This window comes from Theropithecus gelada, chromosome 7b, assembly GCF_003255815.1.
Source record: "Theropithecus gelada isolate Dixy chromosome 7b, Tgel_1.0, whole genome shotgun sequence".
Classification (NCBI taxonomy): Eukaryota; Metazoa; Chordata; class Mammalia; order Primates; family Cercopithecidae; genus Theropithecus; species Theropithecus gelada.
The window spans coordinates 1,157,355-1,181,143 of NC_037675.1; the positions used below are offsets into that span (position 1 = coordinate 1,157,355).

Below are 23,789 nucleotides of genomic sequence, written 5' to 3' on the forward strand. Positions count from 1 at the left end.
AAGCCAGAAGAGAGTGGGGGCCAATATTCAACATTCTTAAAGAAAAGGATTTTCAACCCAGAATTTCATATCCAGCCAAACTAAGTTTCATAAGTGAAGGAGAAATAAAATCCTTTACAGATAAGCAAATGCTTAGAGATTTTGTCACCACCAGGCCTACCTTACAAGAGACCCTGAAGGAAGCACTAAACAAGGAAAGGAACAACCAGTACCAGCCATTGCAAAAACATGCCAAAATGTAAGGATCATCGAGGCTAGGAAGAAACTGCATCCACTAACGAGCAAAATAACCAGTTAATATCATAATGGCAGGATCAAGTTCACACATAACAATATTAACGTTAAATGTAAATGGACTAAATGCTCCAATTAAAAGACACGGACTGGCAAACTGGATAAAGAGGCAAGACCCATCAGTCTGCTGTATTCAGGAGACCCATCTCACATGCAGAGACATACATAGGCTCAAAATAAAGGGATGGAGGAAGATCTACCAAACAAATGGAGAACAAAAAAAAGCAGGGGTTGCAATACTAGTCTCTGATAAAACAGACTTTAAACCATCAAAGATCAAGACACAAAGAAGGCCATTACATAATGGTAAAGGGATCAATTCAACAGGAAGAGCTAACTATCCTAAATATATATGCACCCAATACAGGAGCACCCAGATTCATAAAGCAAGTCCTTAGACATTTACAAAGAGACTTAGACTCCCATACAATAATAATGGGAGACTTCAATACCTCACTCTCAACATTAGACAGATCAACGAGACAGAAAGTTAACAAGGATATCCAGGAATTGAACTCATCTCTGCAGCAAGCAGACCTAATAGACATCTACATAACTCTCCACCCCAAATCAACAGAATATACATTCTTCTCAGCACCACATCACACTTATTCCAAAATTGACCACATAATTGGAAGTAAAGCACTCCTCAGCATATGTACAAGAACAGAAATTATAACAAACTGCCTCACAGACCACAGTGCAATCAAACTAGAACTCAGGACTAAGAAACTCAATCAGAACCACTCAACTACATGGAAACTGAATAACCTGCTCCTGAATGACTACTGGGTACACAACGAAATGAAGGCAGAAATAAAGATGTTCTTTGAAACCAATGAGAACAAAGATACAACATACCAGAATCTCTGGGACACATTTAAAGCAGTGTGTAGAGGGAAATTTATAGCACTAAATGCCCACAAGAGAAAGCTGGAAAGATCTAAAATTCACACTCTAACATCACAATTAAAAGAACTAGAGAGGCAAGAGCAAACTTATTCAAAAGCTAGCAGAAGGCAAGAAATAACTAAGATCAGAGCAGAACTGAAGGAGATAGAGACACAAAAAACCCTCCAAAAAAATCAATGAATCCAGGAGTTGGTTTTTTGAAAAGATCAACAAAATTGACAGACTGCTAGCAAGACTAATAAATAAGAAAAGAGAGAAGAATCAAATAGACACAATAAAAAATGATAAAGGGGATATCACCACTGACCCCCCAGAAATACAAACTACCATCAGAGAATACTATAAACACCTCTACGCAAATAAACTTGAAAATCTAGAAGAAATGGATAATTTCCTGGATACTTACACTCTTCCAAGACTAAACCAGGAAGAAGCTGAATCCCTGAATAGACCAATAGCAGGCTGTGAAATTGAGGCAATAATTAATAGCCTACCAACCAAAAAAAGTCCAGGACCAGATGGATTCACAGCTGAATTCTACCAGAGGTACAAGGAGGAGCTGGTACCATTCCTTCTGAAACTATTCCAATCAATAGAAAAACAGGGAATCCTCCCTAACTCATTTTATGAGGCCAACATCATCCTGATACCAAAGCCTGGCAGAGACACGACAAAAAAAGATAATTTTAGACCAATATCCCTGATGAACATCAATGCAAAAATCCTCAATAAAATACTGGCAAACCGGATCCAGCAGCACATCAAAAAGCTGATCCACCATGATCAAGTGGACTTCATCCCAGGGATGCAAGGCTGCTTCAACATACGCAAATCAATAAACGTAATCCAGCATATAAACAGAACCAAAGACAAAAACCACATGATTATCTCAATAGATGCAGAAAAGGCCTTTGACAAAATTCAGCAGCCCTTCATGCTAAAAACTCTCAATAAATTCGGTATTGATGGAATATATCTCAAAATCATAAGAGCTATTTATGACAAACCCACAGCCAATATCATACTGAATGGGCAAAAACAGGAAAAATTCCCTTTGAAAACTGGCACAAGACAGGGATGCCCTCTCTCACCACTCCTATTCAACACAGTGTTGGAAGTTCTGGCTAGGGAAATCAGGCAAGAGAAAGAAATAAAGGGTATTCAGTTAGGAAAAGAAGAAGTCAAATTGTCTCTCTTTGCAGATGACATGATTGTATATTTAGAAAACCCCATCGTCTCAGCCCAAAATCTCCTTAAGCTGATAAGAAACTTCAGCAAAGTCTCAGGATACAAAATTAATGTGCAAAAATCACAAGCATTCTTACACACCAGTAACAGACACACAGAGAGCCAAATCATGAATGAACTTCCATTCACAAGTGCTTCAAAGAGAATAAAATACCTAGGAATCCAACTTGCAAGGGATGTAAAGGACCTCTTCAAGGAGAACTACAAACCACTGCTCAGTGAAATAAAAGAGGACATAAACAAATGGAAGAACATACCATGCTCATGGATAGGAAGAATCAATATCGTGAAAATGGCCATACTGCCCAAGGTAATTTATAGATTCAATGCCATCCCCATCAAGCTACCGATGAGTTTCTTCACAGAATTGGAAAAAACTGCTTTAAAGTTCATATGGAACCAAAAAAGAGCCCGCATCTCCAAGACAATCCTAAGTCAAAAGAACAAAGCTGGAGGCATCACGCTACCTGACTTCAAACTATACTACAAGGCTGCCGTAACCAAAACAGCATGGTACTGGTACCAAAACAGAGATATAGACCAATGGAACAGAACAGAGTCCTCAGAAATAATACCACACATCTACAGCCATCTTATCTTTGATAAACCTGGGAAAAACAAGAAATGGGGCAAGGATTCCCTATTTAATAAATGGTGCTGGGAAAATTGGCTAGCCATAAGTAGAAAGCTGAAACTGGATCCTTTCCTTACTCCTTATATGAAAATTAATTCAAGATGGATTAGAGACTTAAATGTTAGACCTAATACCATAAAAACCCTAGGAGAAAACCTAGGTAATACCATTCAGGACATAGGCATGGGGAAGGACTTCATGTCTAAAACACCAAAAGCAACGGCAACAAAAGCCAAAATTGAGAAATGGGATCTAATTAACCTAAAGAGCTTCTGCACAGCAAAAGAAACTACCATCAGAGTGAACAGGCAACCTACAGAATGGGAGAAAATTTTTGCAATCTACTCATCTGACAAAGGGCTAATATCCAGAACCTACAAAGAACTCAAACAAATTTACAAGAAAAAAACAAACAACCCCATCAAAAAGTGGGCAAAGGATATGAACAGACATTTCTCAAAAGAGGACATTCATACAGCCAACAGACACATGAAAAAATGCTCATCATCACTGGCCATCAGAGAAATGCAAATCAAAACCACAATGAGATACCATCTCACACCAGTTAGAATGGCAATCATTCAAAAGTCAGGAAACAACAGGTGCTGGAGAGGATGTGGAGAAATAGGAACACTTTTACACTGTTGGTGGGATTGTAAACTAGTTCAACCATTATGGAAAACAGTATGGTGATTCCTCAAGGATCTAGAACTAGAAGTACCATATGAGCCAGCCATCCCATTAGTGGGTATATACCCAAAGGATTATAAATCATGCTGCTATAAAGACACATGCACACATATGTTTATTGTGGCACTATTCACAATAGCAAAGACTTGGAATCAACCCAAATGTCCATCAGTGACAGACTGGATTAAGAAAATGTGGCACATATACACCATGGAATACTATGCAGCCATAAAAAAGGATGAGTTTGTGTCCTTTGTAGGGACATGGATGCAGCTGGAAACCATCATTCTCAGCAAACTATCGCAAGAACAGAAAACCAAACACCACATATTCTCACTCATAGGTGGGAACTGAACAATGAGATCACTTGGACTCGGGAAGGGGAACATCACACACTGGGGCCTATCACGGGGAGGGGGGAGGGAGGAAGAGGGAGGGATTGCATTGGGAGTTATACCTGATGTAAATGACGAGTTGATGGGTGCTGACAAGTTGATGGGTGCAGCACACCAACATGGCACAAGTATACATATGTAACAAACCTGCACATTATGCACATGTACCCTGGAACTTAAAGTATAATAAAAAAAAAAGAAAAAGAAAAGAAAAAAATAGAGTATATACAAGACCTGTGAGACAACTGCAAAAGATGTAACATGTCATGGGAATTCCAGAAGCAGAAGAGAAAGAAACAGGAGAAATATTTGAAACAATAATGGCTGAGAATTTCTCTCAATGTGAGACAGCAAGCCACAGATCCAGGAAGCTCAGAAAACATCAAGTAGGATAAATGCCCACAGAAAAACTACATGTAGCCACCTAAGTTACAAACTATAAAAAAAAAATCAAAAGATGAAGAGAAAATTCTGAAGGAACCCAGAGGAAAAAAAACCATCTTACCTATGGAGAAGTCAAGAAATACATCCAACTTCTCCTCGGAAATCGTGTAAGCAAGAGGAGAATGGAGTGAAATATTTAAAGTGTTGAGAGAGGGGAAGGAAAAGCACCACCAACCTAGAATTCTATATTCTGTGAAATTACTCTTCATAAGTGAAGGAGAAATAAAGACTTTCTCAAACAAAAATTGAGGGAATTATTTGCAGTAAACCTGCCTTGAAAGAAATGTTAAAGAAAAGTTCCTTGCAAAGAAGGAAAATGATACAGGTCAGTAACCTGGATGTATATCAAGAAAGGAAGAGCACTGGAATAAGAGTAAGTGAAGATAAAATGAAAACTTTTATTGTTCTTATTCTTTATTTATAATCAAATATATTATTGCTAATTATTATTTTAAATAAATGATCTGTTTGATCAATAGAAATACACTTTAACACATTTAAAAGAATAGAAATCATACAATGTCTGCTTTTAGGCCACGGTGAAATTAAATTATAAACCAATAACAGAAAGGTAACTGGAAAATCTCAAAATATGTGGAGATTAAACAACATATTTCTAAGTTATATGTGGATCAGAAATTCTCAAGAAAAATTTTAAAATATTTTGAATCAAATGAAAATGGAAACACAATTTATCAAAATTTGTAGGATACAGTAAAAACAGTGCTATGGGGAAATATAAGGCATTGAACACATATATTAGGAAAGAAGAAAGATCTTAAATCAGTATTCTAAGTTTACACCTGAAGAAAATAGAAAAGAAGAGCAAATTAAACCCAAAGTAGGTCAGGTGCCGTGGCTCACACTTGCAATCCCAGCAGTTTGGGAGGCCGAGGAGGGTGGATCACATGAGGTCAGGAGTTTGAGAGCAGCCTGGCCAACATGATGAAACCCCATCTCTACTAAATATACAAAAATTAGCCGGGCATGGTGGTGCATGCCTGTAGTCCCAGTTACTCAGGAGGCTGAGGCAGGAGAATCGCTTGAACCCGGGAGGAACAGGTTGCGGTGAGCCAAGATCGAGCTGCTGCACTCCTGCCTGGGTGACAGGGCAAGACTCCATCTTAGAAAAAAAAAACAAAAAAAAAAGCAAAGTAAAGCACGGTGGCTCATGCCTGTATTCCCAGCTACTCAGGAGGCTAAGGCAGGAAAATCGCTTGAACCCGGGAGGCAGAGGTTGCAGTGAGCTGAGATCGAGCCGCTGCACTCCAGCCTGGATGACAGGGCAAGACTCCATCTCAAAAACAAAACAAAACAAAACAAAACAAACAAACAAAAAACAAAGTAAAGCAGAGTGGTTCATGCCTGTAATTGGGAGGCCAAGGTGGGCAGACTGCCTGAGCTCAGGAGTTCAAGACTAGCCTGGGCGACATGGCAAAACCCTGTCTCTACTAAAAATACAAAAAGTTAGCCAGGCTTGGTGGTGTATACCCATAGTCCTGGCTACTCGGGAGGTGGAGGCACTAGAATTGCTTGAACCTGGCAGGAGGAGGTTGCAGTGAGCCAAGATCATACCACTGTACTCCAGTCTGGGTGAGAGAATGAGAATCTGTCTCCTAAATAAATAAATAAATAAAATCCAAAGGCAGACAAAGAAAAGAAATAATTAGAGCCAAAATCAATAAAAGTGAAAACAAGGAATCAATAGAATTAAATAAACACTGGTTCTTTGAAAAAAAAAAATCAATAAACTCAGTAAGTCTCCAGCAAAACTAAGAAAAAAAAAAAACCAGAAAGGATACAAATTACTAATATGAGAAATGAAAGAGGAGACATCACTACAAACACTATGGGGATTAAAAGGATAATAGAGGAATACCACGAAGAACTCTATGCCTATAATTTTATAACCTAGAAGAAATAGACCGATTCCTTGACACAATCTGTCAAAATTCATACAAAGAAACAATCTGCCAAAACTCACACAAAAAGAAACAGACAATCCAAATAGGCTTATTTCTATTAAATAAATTCAGTCAATACTTGATAATCTTCAAAACCAGAAAGCACTAGGCCAAGACAGGTTCACTGGTTAACTCTACCAAACATTTAAAAAAGAAATAGCAATTCTCTACAATCTCTTTCAGAGGACAGAAGCAGAGTTAATATTTCCTAACTCATTCTATGAGGCCAGTATCACCCTAATACCAAACGCAGACAAAAATATTACAAGAAAAGAAAACTGGCCAGGCACAGTGGCTCATGCCTGTAATTCCAGCACTTTGGAGGCCAAGGCGGGTAGATCACTTGAGATCAGGAGTTTGAGATCAGCCTGACCAATATGGTGAAACCCCGTCTCTACTAAAAATACAAAAATTAGCTGGACTTGGTGGTGTGGGCCTGTAATCCCAGCTACTCAGGAGTCTGAGGCAGGAGAATTGCTTGAACCCAGAAGACAGACGTTGCAGTGAGCCAAGATTGTGCAACTGCATTCCAGCCTGGGCAATAGTGGAAGCCTTGGTCACACACACACACATACACACACACACACGAAAAAAAAAAAAAAAAAAAAAAAGAAAACTACAGACCAATCTCTCATGAAAATACATGCAAAAATCCTCAACAAACATTAGCAAGTTGAATCTAACAATTTATATAACGAATTATACACCATGACTAAGTGGGATTTATCCCAGCTATTGTAAACTGTGGACTTTGGACTATGACGATGTGTCAATGGAGGTTCATCAATTGTAACAAATGTACCATTCTGGTGGGGGATGCTGATAATGGGGGATGTGTTGGGACATGAGGTATATATGGGAAATCTTTGTACCTTCCAATCAATTTTGTTGCAAAATTAAAACTGCTCTAAAAAAAGTCTGTAAAAAATTAAAAGCCTATTAGTACCTCTTGCTCTTCCAACTACCACTTACTTCAATACCTGTTTCAGGTTGTCTGCTTGGGACTTCTTTCTTCTGCTGCTCTTGAGATTTTTTTAAATATGATTCACACTCTGCAAATGAGTAGAATGAGGGCATTAGAGTGAATCTTTGTGATATCTGCTCTGAGTCTTGTAATCCACACTCCAAAGGACAGTCCAGGGAATCAAACCCACTGGGGTTGCTCTTAGACTGACAAAGGGGCAGCCACAATGACAAGAACCCAGGCTACCAAAAAATAGCACACATAAGCTGCCTACATTTATAAGGATGCCACTGAATAATCAAAGTAAATTTATTTCTGAATTACATAAGGATCATGAAACAGAAACATTAACTCTCATGTTATAAAAACAGTAGTAAAATACAGTACACAGGAATGTCAACTGAATGACAACAATGAAAGTACAATAGCAAATGAAAAATAGTAACTTTTAACTTTAAATACAAAGTGAAGCAATTTAATAAGAAATTTTGTTAATAAGAAAAATATATGTCCCATGTCTTTATTACATACTGTACAAAATAAAATATTGCACCTTTCATATAATAAATATATACAAAGAGTATGTTACAAATGATCTTTCTTTTAATTTAATAACCTTCAACAATCAAATGTGATTGATGATTAACAATTCATGGGCTGGTGTGTCCTCCTCACTGTCCCGCATCCATTCCCAATCACCAAACCCTCCACATACAGTAGTGCTCATCCCAGTGTCAGTGAGGCTGCAGTTAGGACAAAAGAGACTGTGTGCTCAGAATATGGTAGAGAAACTCAGCAAGCTTGTCCACAGACACATCCAAAGCCAAAATGCACTGTTCAGTTATTACTGACCAGGGGCTAGGCCCAGCACAGCCTGCTGCAGGTACCTTTGTTGCCAAGAAGATGTAGGCAGCAGGTGTACAGGCAGCTGAGACCCTGAATAAAGAAGTATGACCACTTATTTGGACTTGTGTGCCATCTAAAGACACAACTGGTAGTATACATGGGGAAGACCCCATAACCAAATCAGCTTCAGAATTTTCAATTTAGTGCTAGCCTGAACCCACTTCAGCAACAACACTTACTCCAAACCTAACCTCCATCCTGACACTATCACTAACACCAGCACTGGCCCCAGTCAAACCCAGTCCAACCCTGACCCAACCTGTTCCTAACCCTAACCCTTAAAGCCAACTCTAGCCTTAACCTTAACTTCCTTTCTCACCTAACCCAATTCTAGCTCTAATCCTAAAACTGAAACTAACCCTTACTCTTTCCCCCAAATCTTAAACTAAATCCTGGCTCCAACCCCTAGTCCTTAGTGTAACTTCTAACCTAATTCACTTTGGATTTACTGAAAAATCAGCCCAAAACAATTATTTACTATAAAAATTATTTTCAACTATCGTGTTTCTTATTTGGATTACTTTCTTATACATTTTCCAAAATAAAATCCTCAGGAATACTACTTTATGCATAAATTAGGTCTAATAAGACTTTGGTTTTCTGTTTGTATGCAATAGAATAGTGCTTAGAAAAAGTTTCATTCACAGCTCTTGAAAGCAAGCTTTGAATATATTACCAAATCAGTAGAAAAGGTTAACTTCCCCTCTTCTTTGACTTCCAAGATGCCTCATTTGGTCATAGATAGATTTCTGTAGTTGTACAACTGGCAGCAATATCTACTCTGTGTGTTCTTCCGTGGGTGTTCTAAAAGCAAGGACAAGATGCCTTGCCTCCATGAATCCTTGGGTCAGTCAGTGTGACAGCCTATCCAGACAGATGGTCCCTTTTTCACAGACTAAACTTAAGGATCTATGAAAATGCCATCAATGCCAACATCTTAACAACTACTGGCCAGAGCTTCTAAAATGCGAATACCTTATAAACCTGCCGAAAACCTGCAACTTGAGAGAAGAGGAAGTCATCAGTTGCTGTGTTTCCCAGGTTTTTAGGATGTACCACTCTGTGCTAGTCTACAAATCACAGGAAAGAGGCAGCACATGATGATGCGTTCATAATCTTGGTGATTTCTTGATTCAACTGATATGATGAGGTCCCAAGAGAAGTGGCATGCATGCTATAGTATTTTTGTTCATCCTTGAATACATCATTTTAAAAAATTGGAATATAAAACTACCATGGGAAAATTTCACTTTAATCTTAACAGTGGTGTTTTTGCATCAACCTCTGTTTGATCCATAGAATCTAGTCTTTTAAGAAATATATGTTTTTGAATCCACGACATGGGGAAAACAGCTTTTATATTCTACTTTTATCTTCACAGCAGCATCATGACCCCTCCAAAGGTTTATCCCTCTTGACATGACTGGCAGCACCTTTGTTTGTAGAGGTCTAGAGAACACAAATTAAGATGTTTTACAAACATACAGTAGTGAGTTGTGTCTGTGCAGTCTCCTGCAAAAAAGAAAAAAATCTGTAACATATAGCATATTAGAGACCTGATTAAAAATTATTTGACTTTATGAAAAGCCATAAATTGAGATCACAGAGTGAGGTGAAGAAACCAGCTTTGGGTTAGGGCCTTTGTTTGGCAAGGGAGTCAGAAGCGCATTGGACTCCCTTTCTGCTCAGCCAAGTGACTTCTCACTGCTCTCTGGGCCCTCCCAGTCCCTCTGGCCCATGCTGCTCCTTTGAGTGCTCAGAGCAGCAATGCTTAACTTTTGCAGGGTCATGGACTCCTTGAAAAACTTATGAAAGCTATGCAACTGCTCCCTAGAAAAATAAACCTACAATTAATTTTTACATATTATTTCAGGACAACGGCATACCTATCCAAGCCCATCCATGGAATCTTTGTCTTAGTACATAAGACTACCAGGCAGAAGAGAAGTGTGCAGAGAGACTGCCAGTGCTTGTCAGAAAGGCGATGATGACGGCATGCTACTAATCTAACTGTTTTTTCTCTAGAGAACATGGAGCTGTACCCACATAGAGGAGTTCATCTCCTGATGTCCCAAGCTACCAAATCCATTCTGAATAACCCCTCAGATGGGACACTGATGAGGTAATCACTGGCAGGGTCTGGTGCAGTGATGGTGTCATCAGGATCTGATGCCATCAAGGCCTCTGGGGCAGTGGAGATACCTGGGAGGTGTACGTACTATCACAGGAAGGCCCAAGACAGTGCCGCCAGGAAACTGGTTTCTTTTTCTGCACACAGTGTCTCTCGGCCACAGGTTTGCAACTCCTTGTGTGGATACAGTCAACTTTCCGAGACTGGAGGCCCCTGCCACAGGCTGCTGTACAGGGCTTCCAAGGGCCTGCGTGCCAACACACATCACAGGCCCCTGATGTGCAGTTCCTTCTTAAGGCGGGTCTGAAGTGAAAAACAAAACAGAAAAACAAAAAATAGGAGAGGTAGGGTGTAACTTTTTGCTGGGACCAAGCCTTTTACCTTACTCTATATTCTATGTATTAAAGGTTGGATGGAAAGTCTAAGACCAAGACATTCCTCTGCTTTTATGCCAGATAGTCTAGAACGACAGTAACAACATTCTCCACCACCTGGGGCGGAGTGCACCTGCTTAGGTGTGCTCTGACGAAGAGGGCATGACAAGCAAACCATGTGTTTCCACTGACTTCCAACACCAAGTCAAGGCACACACATCCTGACTAGATGGAAGAAATCAATTTTGGCAAGGAAAAGAATTATTTACTATAATGATCTACAATAAGCCACCTCAAATTCATTCACAAGACTTCAATTTTCCGTTTATAAGTACTCAAAACATACTGTGGTGTGTTGACTTTCTATGTGAGCAATCTAGTCTGCTAAAAGAAGTACTCTTTTTTACATTTAGGTCACACCGAGACTTGCAGTTACAAACTACCGAAGAGCATATGAGAAGAAGAATCTATCTCTGATTTCCTTGCCTTTTAAAACAGAATGGAAAGATAATACCCTCTGATTTTTGAAAAGACATTTGCTAAAGAAGATAGAGTCAACTTAGTGGACCCACTTTGGGGTATCTGCCCTTGTTCCCTAAGGCAGGGCTCCTGAATGCATATTTGCACTGCCTGAGAGTGTCTTCCCAGTCCCAAAGATGACTGGAAGAGGCCCTAACTTGAGCTGGTTGAGGAACTGTATTTCTCTTAGGATTTGGAGGTTGCTGGAACCAGGCATGTAAACCTGAAGCTTGGAGTAGTAGGTGGTGATATTCCGCCACATCAGGCAGAAATACAGAAAAAAACAGTTTTCATAAGGAGCAAAGAATGAAGCAGAAACATACAGAACTGCAGAGATGAGAGAAGAGAAAAAAAAAAAAGACTTCCCGTTTCTTAGTTGTAGTCCTTCCTGAGGTCTGACTGCATGCTCCCTGTTCTCCCTTTGGATTCTATGAGACATTTTTGTTATCCTATTAAAGGTTCCTTATCAGGGCACATAAATCCATAAGGAGTGTTTTACATGAAATGTAACAAAATGGAGAAATTTGTGATATCCAGAACTCTGAGAGTACTGCCTGTAGTTGGAAGCAATCCTTTGATTAGCCAGTAGGGGGAGACGCTATCAAAGGGTTTACTTAACACAGTACTGTCCCGCCAAACTGTTTATATGGTTTATGGAAGAGGTGGGTGTCCTGTTAGCTGCTTTTGTTTTCCCCAGTGGGTACGAATCTTAGGGACCAGAAACTGAGTCACTTTGAACAACAGAGAAGAGACTGAGTACTCCTCAACCATCCCTATACAGAGATCAGCTTTCCACTTAAGAAGCTTGAACAAATATTCAAATAATATATTTAAAAGAATACCAAATTATTGTGCGCAAGTTTTGGGTGGTCTTGTCTTATTAATAAATCCCTCACCCTCTTTGCATAAATCATTCCAAGTTGACTTTCGTTTCCAGCCCAAAGGATTGTAAAACAGCCCCTTTTGCTTCGATGAAAAGGCAGGGCCAGTGGGAAGTCAGACAGGACTACTGAGCTTTCTAAATACAAAGAATGAGAGGGGCACGTGGAGCTATGGACCAACACAGAAGCTGAAGCCCAGGAAAGCTCAGAGGCTGGTCACTACGTATACAGTAGAAAAAATAATAATAAATAAAAAGCAAGGTCTGTCCAGTAGAGGGCATAACTTCCTCCTGGTCAGGGACAGGACTCAGGACAGGGACACCTGAGCCAGGTGAATGCAGTATGGGCATCCACACTATGCACATAACTGGAGTTCATGTGTTTTTCTATGTGAAGCATGAGTGAGAAATCATAAAGGAATCCTGTTTCTACTAGCTTTTTTCAATTTCTCACTTCTATTCAGTCTGGCTCCACTTCTGCCTCAGGTAACTCCTTTCACCATCAGCCAGATGGAACTGCTGATTCTGAGGGCAGTAGATCCCAAGCCTGCCTGATTATTAGAAGCAGGCAGAAGCAAACAGCTTTAAAATGATGTAGATGGCCAGGAAATCTCATGAAGGTTCTGATTCACTGTCTGAGGTGAGTCCCAATAATCTTTATTTTACAGAAATCTCCTAGGTGATTCTGATTTCAGAGGTTAGAAATCACCACTTTGAGAAACTGACTTTCTGTGCCCTCAGCATTCTGTAGGTCCTCATGTTGTCACCTTGCCATAAGTCTGGGCTAGCTCTACCCTGACAATTCCCATTCCCTCTACAACTTTTCAGTGGAAGCCACAGCTCCCAAAACCTTTACAGGGTTGTATAGTAAACACTAGCAGACTGCCTGCCCACCACTGATCCTCCACCCACGCCACTAATGCTACTCCCTCTACAACACTCTCTGACATTTCCTGAGGCCCTACTATGGCAAATGGGGGGTCTCCATTGCTCCCTGTCCACCCACTCAAAAGTGAGATCTAACACCTCACCTACCTACAGAGAGCCCACGGTCATAACCCAATCTAGCAGAAGAGGTCTGTGGGGAAAAGGGGGCTAAAACACTGCAGAAGAAACCCTCGACAGCTCTCTATACTAACCAACTTTATCCCTCATCCATAAACCACCAGACATCTGAGGAAAAAATACAATAGTATGAAAGAAAAGCACCAGGTTATAAAAATAGAACAGCCAATCCTGGAGGAAACAGAAATAAAACAGAAAATGAATGGTAACTTGACTCCCCACCACTGTGACTCACCCCCAGCTCTAGGATTTTTCTTCCATTATTAAAAAAAAGTCTACCCTTTCATTTCATTTTCATATCTCTTGGTCTGAAACCCAGTTTAATCAGATTTTGAGCCTCTTGATAGCTCCTTCTACACTCTCTATCTTCTGTATCATATTTTCTGCCTCTTATTTTTTGCTACCTTTGATTGGAAAGTATGTGACATATCTAAGGAACTGCCAGAAGGACAGTGTGGCTGGAACATGAAGAGTGAGACAGCATGAGATATGGATGAGGCTGTGAAGAAAAGTAGGACTTGAGCGTGTGGTTTTTTTTTGTTTGTTTGTTTGTTTGTTTGTTTTGGAGATAGAGTCTTGCTCTGTTGCCCAGGCTGGAGTACAGTGGCACGATCTTGGCTCACTGCAGCCTCCACCTCCCAGGTTCAAGCAATTCTCCTGCCTCGGCCTCCCAAGTAGCTGGGATTACAGGCATGTGCAACCTTGCCCAGCTAATTTTGTATTTTTAGCAGAAATGGGGTTTCACCATGTTGGCCAGGCCTGTCTCGAACTCCTGACCTCGTGATCCGCCTGCCTCAGCCTCCCAAAGTACTGGGATTACAAATGTGAGCCACCACGTCCAGCCACGCATGTGGTATTTTATAGGCCACATTGAGGATTTGGTCAATCTTCCTAAGAGCAAGTAAAGCCTCTAAAGTAATTTTAATCTAACAGGGAGATGGTTGGTGGTGGTGGTAGGATCAGATTTGCATTTGGGAAAACTCACTGTGGCTGTACTGTGGAGACTGGGTTGGAAAGTAGCATAGATGGATGAAGGTGGACCATCTGGACAGCTGTGACTGTATACCAGGTGAGAGATGATGGTGGTTTGGCCAAGGGTAATGGTGGCAGAAAAGAAAAAATGAAGATGAGTTCAAGAAAAAAAAATAAGGAATAAAAAAATCATATAAAAAAAGTAATCAGGAAAGTACAAATTACAATGAGATAAATTTTCATCCATCAGATTGGCAAAAATTTTCAAAGGCTGCAAACCTATATCATGTTGATGAAAAGGGGGCAACTCTCACATATTGCTGGTATAGAAATTTTGATGGCAATTTGGTAGTATTAAAATGAGCATTCCTACCAATTCAATTTCATATCTAAAAATCTGCCCTATAAAAATATTACTCTTTGTGCACAAAGATATATGTTCCAGCATATTTACTGCAGCTTTGTTTATAATAGCAAAAAGTTTGAAACCATCCAATGTCCACTAGCAACAGAATATTAAGTACAAACTTTAGATAGAATATTGAGTAGAATAGAATAGAATATTAAGTACAAAATGCAAAAGAATAAAGTTAATCTTTACTTGATGGGAGTAATCTATAATACATTCTTAGGTAGAAAAAGCAAGTTTCAGAAAAATATATATGTGACCCATGTATGTATTTGTGTTATATCTTTGTGAATGCAAAGTAAAGTATCTGGGATGATGCATCTCAGTCTGTGTGTGGTCTCTATCTTTTCAGCAAACTAGAAAACTAGGTTGTTGAGAATGAGAGCAGCCGTTCCAAACATTTTCCATTTGAGGAGAATGGTTTTGGCTTGAAATCACTTTGTGGGGAATAGGAAATGCAACTGACTCTACATTGCCAAACCTTACTGAAGGCTCAAAATGGTAACCCAGCCAATTGTCAAGGTCATCTCATTTTCTCCAGCAAGACTCAAGACATGGAAGAGGAAGAAATAGCTAGATATTGAGCATCTTCCATGACCAAGGCTGCCTCGGTGCTTCACACAAGCTAAATCATTAAAACTTTCTAACCATAAGTTCACATGGATGATAATACCCCACTTTGCAGATTAGGTGGCTAGGCAGTCCAGGGTCACACAATAAGCGAGTGATATAATAGAACTCCCAAGCCCCTGATTAGTGTGCCTTGTAGGCTCTCTCCCCACTTTCTGCTGGCTGGCATGCTGTTCTCTGGGATGGTAGAGCTGCCAGATGGAGGGCATCTGGATCTCTGGATGACCCCATGAACAAAGCTCTTCTATCCCTAAACCATCTACCAGCTCAGACTTTTATAAAAGGAGAGAAGCAAACTCGATTCTTATTTAACCTCCTCAACAAGATTAAAGTTTACTTAACTATCTGCTAACCACTGTGACATTATTCTAATAAAAACATTTTCTAAACAGAGAAATAAGGCAGTTCATTAAAAGCATTAAGAACATTTAATCTGTAAGCCTAAATGGAATATTATTAGGCTTGATTAACTTATTATGTAGAGGGAGAAGTATCTGCTTTTTCTCAATGATATCCTTTTTCCCCTTTTACCACACAGAGTGGTGTCCCTTTATGTTTAAAATCCAAATAATTTGTAATTATAGATAGTGCACATTAACTAGTGTTTCAGTATAATATATACTATTGAAGACGACACTAAAAAAAAAATAAATCACAATAGAAAACTGTCAATTATGAGAGTTGGTAGAAACTAAAAAGGATTCCGTTTTCAGGCAGTTATAATCATTGTCCTGAGTCAGGAGAGAATGTGTGCTGCTTTGGGGTGGGGCCCCTACCTCCTTCTGTCATCACAGTTGGAGTCAGAGCCGTTGTGTTGACAAGCTGTGTGATGCTGCTGCATCCTCACGGCATGGCCCATGCAACGTCCAGGACACTGGAACAAAAAAGCACAAGGTAGTGTAAACCCTGCAAGCTCATGCATGCTCTGTATACTAAGATCATGTACTGAGGCAGGATAGCTGAAGACCTGTTACAAGGGAAATGTAACCAACTGTCCCCGGGGGGTAGTTAAAGAAGATTAGGGTACAGCTCTGTGGATCACACACCTCTTTTTCAGAGTCAGGAAGATACTGCCTAAGTTTCCCTTCTCCTCTGTATTAGTCCCTTTTCACACTGCTATAAAGACATACCCAAGACTGGGTAATTTACAAAGGAAAGACGTTTAATTGACTCACAGTTCAGCATGGCTGGGGAGGCCTCAGAAAACTTACAATCACATCAGAAGGTGAAGGGGAAGCAAGACACCTTCTTCACAAGCGGCAAGGAGAAGTGCCAAATGAAGGGAGAAGAACCCCTTTATAAAACAATCAGATCTTGTGAGAATTCACTCACTGTCATGAGAATATCATGAGGGAAACTGTCGCCATGATCCAACTGCCTCCACCTGGTCTCTCCCTTGACATGTGGGGATTGTGGGGATTAAAATTCAAGATGAGATTTGGGTGAGGACAAAAAGCCTAACCATATCATTCTGCCCATGGCCCCTCCCAAATCTCATGTCCCTTTCACATTTCAAAACCATTCATGCCTTCCCAACAGTCCCCCAAAGTCTTAATTCATTCCAGCATTAACCCAAAAGTCCAAGTCCAAAGTCTCATCTGAAACAAGGCAAGTCTCTTCTGCCTATGAGCCTGCAACATCAAAAGTAAGTTAGTTACCTCCTAGATACAATGGAAGTACAGACAGTGGGTAAATACACCCATTCCAAATGGGAGACGATGGCCAAAATATGGGACTATAGGCCCCATACAAGGCCAAAATCCAATGGGACAGTCAAATCTTAAAGTTCCAATATGATCTCCTTTGACCCCATGTCTCACATCCAGACATGACCCCATGTCTTCCTTCATGCTGATGCAAGAGGTGGGCTCCCATGGCCTTAGGCAGCTTCTCCTCTGTGGCTTTGCAAGGTACAGTCCTCACTCCCGGCTGCTTTCATGGGCTGGTGTTAAGTGACTGTGGTTTTTCCAGGCACACAGAGCAAGCTGTCGGTGGATCTGCCATTCTGGGGTCGAGAGGATGGGGGTCCTCTTCTCACTAGGCAATGCCCCAGAGGGGACTCTGTGTGGAGGCTCCAACCCCACATTTCCCTTCTGCACTGCTCTAACAGAGGTTCTTTATGAGGGCTCTACCCCTGCAACAAACTTCTGTCTGGACATCTAGGCTTTTCCATGCATTCCTCTGAAATCTAGGCAGAGGTTCTCAAACCTCAATTCTTGACTTCTGTGCACCTGCAGGCCCAACACCATGTTAAGCTGCCAAGGGTTGGGGCTGGCACCCTCTGAAGCAATGGCCTGAGTTGTATGTTGGCTCCTTTAGTCATGGCTAAGACACAGGACACCAAGTCCTCAGACTACACAAAGCAGCAAAGCCCTGGGCTCAGCCCAGGAAACCACCTTTTCTTCCTATGCCTCAGAGTCTGTGATGGGAGGGGCTGCTGTGAAGACCACTGATGTGCCCTGGAGACATTTTCCCCATTGTCTTGGCAATGAACATTTTGCTCCTCATTCCTTATGCAAATTCCTGCAGCCAGCTTGAATTTCTCCTCAGAAAATGCATTTTTATTTTCCATCACATCCATCAGGCTGCAAATTTTCCAAACTTTTAGGCTCTGCTTCCCTTTCAAACATAAGTTCCAATTCCAAATCATCTCTTTGTGAATGCATAAAACTGAATGCTTTTAAGAGCATCCAAGTCACATCTTGAATGCTTTGCTGCTTAGAAATTTCTTCACCAGATACCCTAAATTATCTCTCTCAAGTTCAACATTCCACAGATCTCTAGGACGGGGCAAAATGCCTCCAGTCTCTTTGCTAAAGCATAGCAAGAGTCACCTTTGCTCTAGTTCCCAAGAAGTTCCTCATCTCCACCTGAGACCACCTCAGCCTGGACTTCATTGTCCATATCACTATCAGCATTTTGGTCAAAACCCTTCAACAGGTCTCTAGGAAGTTCCAAACTTTCCCAAATCTTCCTGTCTTCTTCTGAGCCCTCCAAACTGTTCCAATCTGTGCCTGTTATCCTGTTCCAAAATCACTTCCACATTTTTGGGTATCTTTATAGCAGCACTCCTCTCTCTGCTGTACCAATTTACTACATTAGTTCATTTTTACACTTCTATAAAGAAATACTTGAGACTGGGTAATTTACAAAGGAAAGAGGTTTAATTGACTCACATTTCTGCGTGGCTGAGGTCTCAGGAAACTTAAAATCATGATGGAAGGCAAAAAGCAAGGAACTGTCTTCACAAGGCATCAGGAAGGAGAAGAGCCAAAGGGGAAAAAGCCCCTTATAAAATCATCAGATCTTGTGAGAACTCACTCACTATCATGAGAACAGCATGGGGAAACTACCCCCATGATTCAGTTACCTCTACCTGGTGTCTCCCTTGACATGTGGGGATTTTGAGGATTATGGGGATTATAATTCAAGATGAGATCTGGGTGGGGACACAAAGCCTAACCATATCACCCTCCTTTCTCCCACAAAACTTAGACCACCTCTGGGGAGAAGGAAAAAAGGACAGGGCAAATCTTGAATCAACTGGGCTTAAGTCTGGAAATGACTATGCTTAAAACCATAAATGTCTGCCAAGTTTGGGTTTTTCTACTGTGAGCAAAAATGACTTGTGTGCTAAGGTGAGTTCAATTACAGGAAAAAATTAAAATTTTGACATTCAGTTCTTACAATTTTTACTTATTTACAATAATACCTATTAATTTGTCCTTATAATTTCTTTTATGCTTAAAAAGGTCTTTCTTATCATGATAGTTCTACTTGCATTTACTTACTTATACACTTAGCTCTTTATTCAAGTTAGAATTTATTTTGGTGTATGTTCTGAGTCTGTGCTCAGAACTTGCATTTACTTACTTTCTTAGCTCTTTAATCAAGTTAGAATTCATTTTGGTGTATGTTCTGAGTCTGTGCTCTGATTTTACTTATTTTTCTTACATTAGCTAGCCAATTTCTCTTATACTGCCTTTTTTTCTTTTTGGCTAACCACTTTATTGAGATACAATTTACAAACCATACAATTTGCCATCGAATGTTAATGGAATTTACAGTTGTATAACCTTTACCATAATCAGTTTCAGAACATGATCATCATCCCCAAAAGAAACTCCATACCTTTAACAGTCACTCCTAATTCCTCTGATTGCCTCTTTCCCTAGGCCTCAGCAACCATTAGTCTACTTTTTGTCTCTATAAGTTTCCCTGTTCTGGACACTTTGTATAAATGGTACCATGCAGAGTGGTCCTTTGCATCTGTCTTCCTTCAATTACCATAATGTTTTCAAGGTTTAGCCCTATTGTAGCATATATCAGTACTTCATTCCTTTTGATAGTCAAATATTCAATTGTGCAAGCGTACCACAGCTTATCACCTCACCAATTGTTTCCTTTTTTTTTATTGTTATGGGGTAATGTTATTTGGGTTGTTTCCACTTAATGACATTGTGGTTATTATTAATTCTTCAACAAATATTCATGTACAAGTTTTTGTGTGGACATATGTTCCATTTCTTATTTGTATTTTTTTTGCCCTAGGATATAGATCCTGAATGTTTCATTTCTTTTGGATACATATGTAGGGGTGGAATTTCTGGGTCACATAGTAGATCTAATCTAACATTTTGAGGAACTGCCAGGGTGTTTTCCAAAGTGTCTGTACCATTTTACATTCCCATCAGCAGCATGAAGCTTCCAATTTCTCCACGTCCTCACTGACATTTGTCACTATCGCTTTTTGACTAATGCCATCCCAGTGAGCCTAAAATTGTTTCTTATTGTGGTTTTGATTTGCATTTTTTAATGACTAATGTAAAGCATCTCTTCGTGTCCTTATTGGCCATTTGTATATCTTGCTGATAGTTTGTGTTTTTATTATTGAGTTGTAAGTATTCTTTACATATTTTAGAGATAAGCTCCTTTTTGATATACAGTTTTTAATCATTTTCTCCCATTCTATGGGTTGTCTGTTTACTTTCTTGATGGTGTCCTTTGCAGCACAAAAGTTTTTAATTTTGATGCAATCCAATTTACCTATTTTTGTTTTTGTTGCTTATGCTTTTGTTGTTATATCTAAGAAGCCACTTCCTAATCCAAGCCATGAAAATTTACACCTATGTTTTCTTCCAATAGTTTCATAGTTTGAGCTCTTAAATTTAGCTCTCTGATTCATTTTAAGTTATTTTTTTGTATGTGGTGTAAAGGGTCCAACTTCCTTTTTTGGAAGTTGTTCTGCATTCTTGTTTAAAAGACTATTCTTCCCCCATTGAATGGTTTCTCAACCTTACAGAAAATCAATTTATATATATATATACACACACACACATATTGATATAAACATATATATATATATGAGTTTATCTCTGGACTCAATTTCATTGATCTATATGTCCATCCTATGTCAGTACCATACTATCCTGATTACTGTAGCTTTTTGGTAAGTTTTCAAGTCAGGAAGTCTGATTCCTGCAACTTTGTTCCTTTTCAAATTTGTTTTGGTTATTCAGTCTCTTCTATTTCCACATGAATTTTAGGATCAGTTTGTCAACTTCTGTGAAGAAACCAGATGAAATTTTGATAGAAATCACATTGAATTTGTAGATAAATTTCAGGAGCATTGTGTTACTAGTAATAATAAGTCTTACAGCGTTCCATTTATTTAGATCTTCTTTAGTTTCTTTGAAAAATATTTTGTAGTTTTATATCTTCTATTTTTAAAACAATATTTTCTCCTGTGATTAACTGCCTTTAAATGTTAAAGTCAATCTGGTCCGTTTCTGTGCTCTGATTATACAATATAAACTGTGTCTCTTCTGCATTTATGCTGTACTATTTTACTTACGACAGTTTTGCATCATGCTCTGACATAGGATGAGGAAAGTCTCTCTATACCTCCAGAACTTTTTTAAAATAAAAATTTATTGTCTTTATTGTCATATTATCTTCCATGTGAATGTCAGAATTCTCTTTAATTCCACAAAAAAAGTTCTACTGCGATGTTAATTGGAATTGTATTACATGCATAAATTCATTTAAAGAAATCGATGTCTTCGTAGTACTGAGATTTTCCATTCAGGAGTATAATACGTTTTTTATTTGTTCAACTTTTATGTGTTTCAATAATGTGTTACATTTTTATTTATGGATTCCTACACATTAAACATTTTCCTAAGTATTTTTATTATAACATTATTAAAGGTGGCATTTGGGATGAAGATTCTGAGACTTTTGTGTAGATCCCACTAATGTTCCCTTTCTCATTTTCCTGAAGGCTGCTTTTATTCTTACTGCCCTAAACTGGTCTACACCTTGGAGCTTCTGTTATGGCATCATTGCATTCAAAGAACCCAAACTTGGTTCACTTTTGTACTGGAAGACAGAGATACTATGATTTCTAAATGTAAACCTTGAGGTCAAAGACATACATTTATTTCAGAGACCGATCAGATTCCTGCCCCTCTGCCCCAAAAGTAGTTTATTGGAAACAAGGTGAGTATTCCAGATAGTGCTGTCCACATACTAGATGTGTTAGCTTTACCTGGTTCCCTGGTTCCCACTGAACACACGGATGACCAAAACATGGTTTTCTTCCCAGAGGCCTGTCTTTAGGGGCACACGCTCTTGGAGACACCACCTGCACAGTTCCATTGGCTTTTGTCTGCTTGCACATCACCTGCCGACTGTGGTATCCTTCACCGCAAGACACAGAGCACTGTGACCACATGCTTGTGAACCACCTAGGAATAAAAACTACAGGACTTTAGTAAGGACTGGTATGCCAGACCTTAGAGGGGTGTCTCATCAAAGGAAAAAGCTGATCCCAGCACCATGGCTGTCTTAGGCTGTCACATGTCTGTATGGGAATGGGAAGCAGCATAGATGACTCCCAGCCTTTTTCTCAGACCTTCTTTAACTCGGGTGCAACAGTGTCATCACATAGAGATGACTTCTATAGGAATGGGGTACAGCTGTCTTCAGGTTTATGAAGAGCTGTTACTTGTGTGGCCCTAGAGGTTGTAAAGCTGGGGCAAATTTAGGAGGAAATTTCAAAAATGTGGAGTTCAATTCACTGAAACTAAAATGAAGAAAAAATATTTCCAGCATCTAAGTGTTGTTCACCCTGCAAGATACTTACATGTTAGCTTGTATAATTCTCATGTTATTCTCATTCTTGTAGAAAAGAAACTGATGTCCACTGAATTGAATAACTTAGCTACAACCACATGACTAACCTGCCAGCACAGCTGGGATTGAATTCTAGATTTATCTGACTCTAAAGTTCATGCTTTAATGATTATAGGAGACTGAACTTGGAGCTGGACACCTCTGAGATATTGAGTGCTTTGTCTGTTGGGACAAAGATGTTGTTGGGAGACTGCAGAGCAGGGGTTTCTAACCTGATGTCCATGGTTATCCAAGGAAACCACATACTTGGATGGAAAAAGAAATACATTTTTATTGTCACTAAACTCTAATTGAAATTTAATATTTCCTTCAATTATAGAAACATAGGCCACAAGTACAGTAGCATTAATAGTACCTGTGATTTTGTTACCATTAGAAATAATAGATATTTACACATTACAATTATGATAGGTATCTCAAAATATAATTTATACTCATCATATTAAAATTAAAGCACAACTATATCTTGTTATTTTTTGTGTTAATAGAGAAGCAAAGCTATATCAGATCTTTTTTGTTTGTTTGTTTGAGATGGAGTCTCGCTCTGTCGCCCAAGCTGGAGTGCAGTGATGCGATCTTGGCTCACTGCAACCTCTGCCTCCTGGGTTTATGCCATTCTCCTGCCTCAGCCTCCCGAGTAGCTGGGACTACAGGCGCCCGCCACCTCGCCTGGCTGATTTTTTTTTTTTTTTGTATTTTTAGTAGAGACGGGGTTTCACCATGTTAGCCAGTATGGTCTCGATCTCCTGACCTCGTGATCTGCCTGCCTCGGCCTCCCAAAGTGCTGAGATTACAGGCGTGAGCCACCGCGCCCGGCCACTGAAATATTTTTAAAGATCTGATATATCGCCGGGCATGGTGGCTCACGTCTATAATCCCAGCACTTTGGGAGGCTGAGGAGGGTATCCACAGGCTTCTTCACACCACCAGAGGGAGGCATGGCACGGAAATGTTGAGGAGCCTTGCTGTAGAGGGATCTGGGATTAGATGATCTCTATGGTCTCTTCTAGGTATGAAAGTGTGCAACTGTTTATTCTAGGAGTGTGCAAAGACTTTAGAATATTTGAGAAACAAGACTGCTGACAAACTTCCCAATGTGGATTCTCTCCATGTTTTGAAAATCAAGAAATGCCATAAAAGAGCTTTCTCAATCAGGTTACT

The 23,789-nt window shown here is 39.7% G+C and overlaps 1 protein-coding gene across 1 annotated transcript in view; it reads right to left on the reverse strand.

Annotated features, from left to right (window-relative positions):
• Positions 1–7,840: 7,840 nt before the first annotated feature.
• ADAMTSL3 (ADAMTS like 3) overlaps positions 7,841–23,789 on the reverse strand; it is a 418,321-nt gene continuing 402,372 nt past the window's right edge. The window contains exons 26-29 of the mRNA XM_025392622.1: positions 21,982–22,180; positions 16,208–16,305; positions 10,654–10,885; positions 7,841–9,900 (exon numbers count right to left, since the gene is read on the reverse strand). Coding sequence (XP_025248407.1) covers positions 9,838–9,900; positions 10,654–10,885; positions 16,208–16,305; positions 21,982–22,180 — 592 coding nt within the window. The 3' untranslated portion in view covers positions 7,841–9,837. The remainder of the gene's footprint in view (positions 9,901–10,653; positions 10,886–16,207; positions 16,306–21,981; positions 22,181–23,789) is intronic.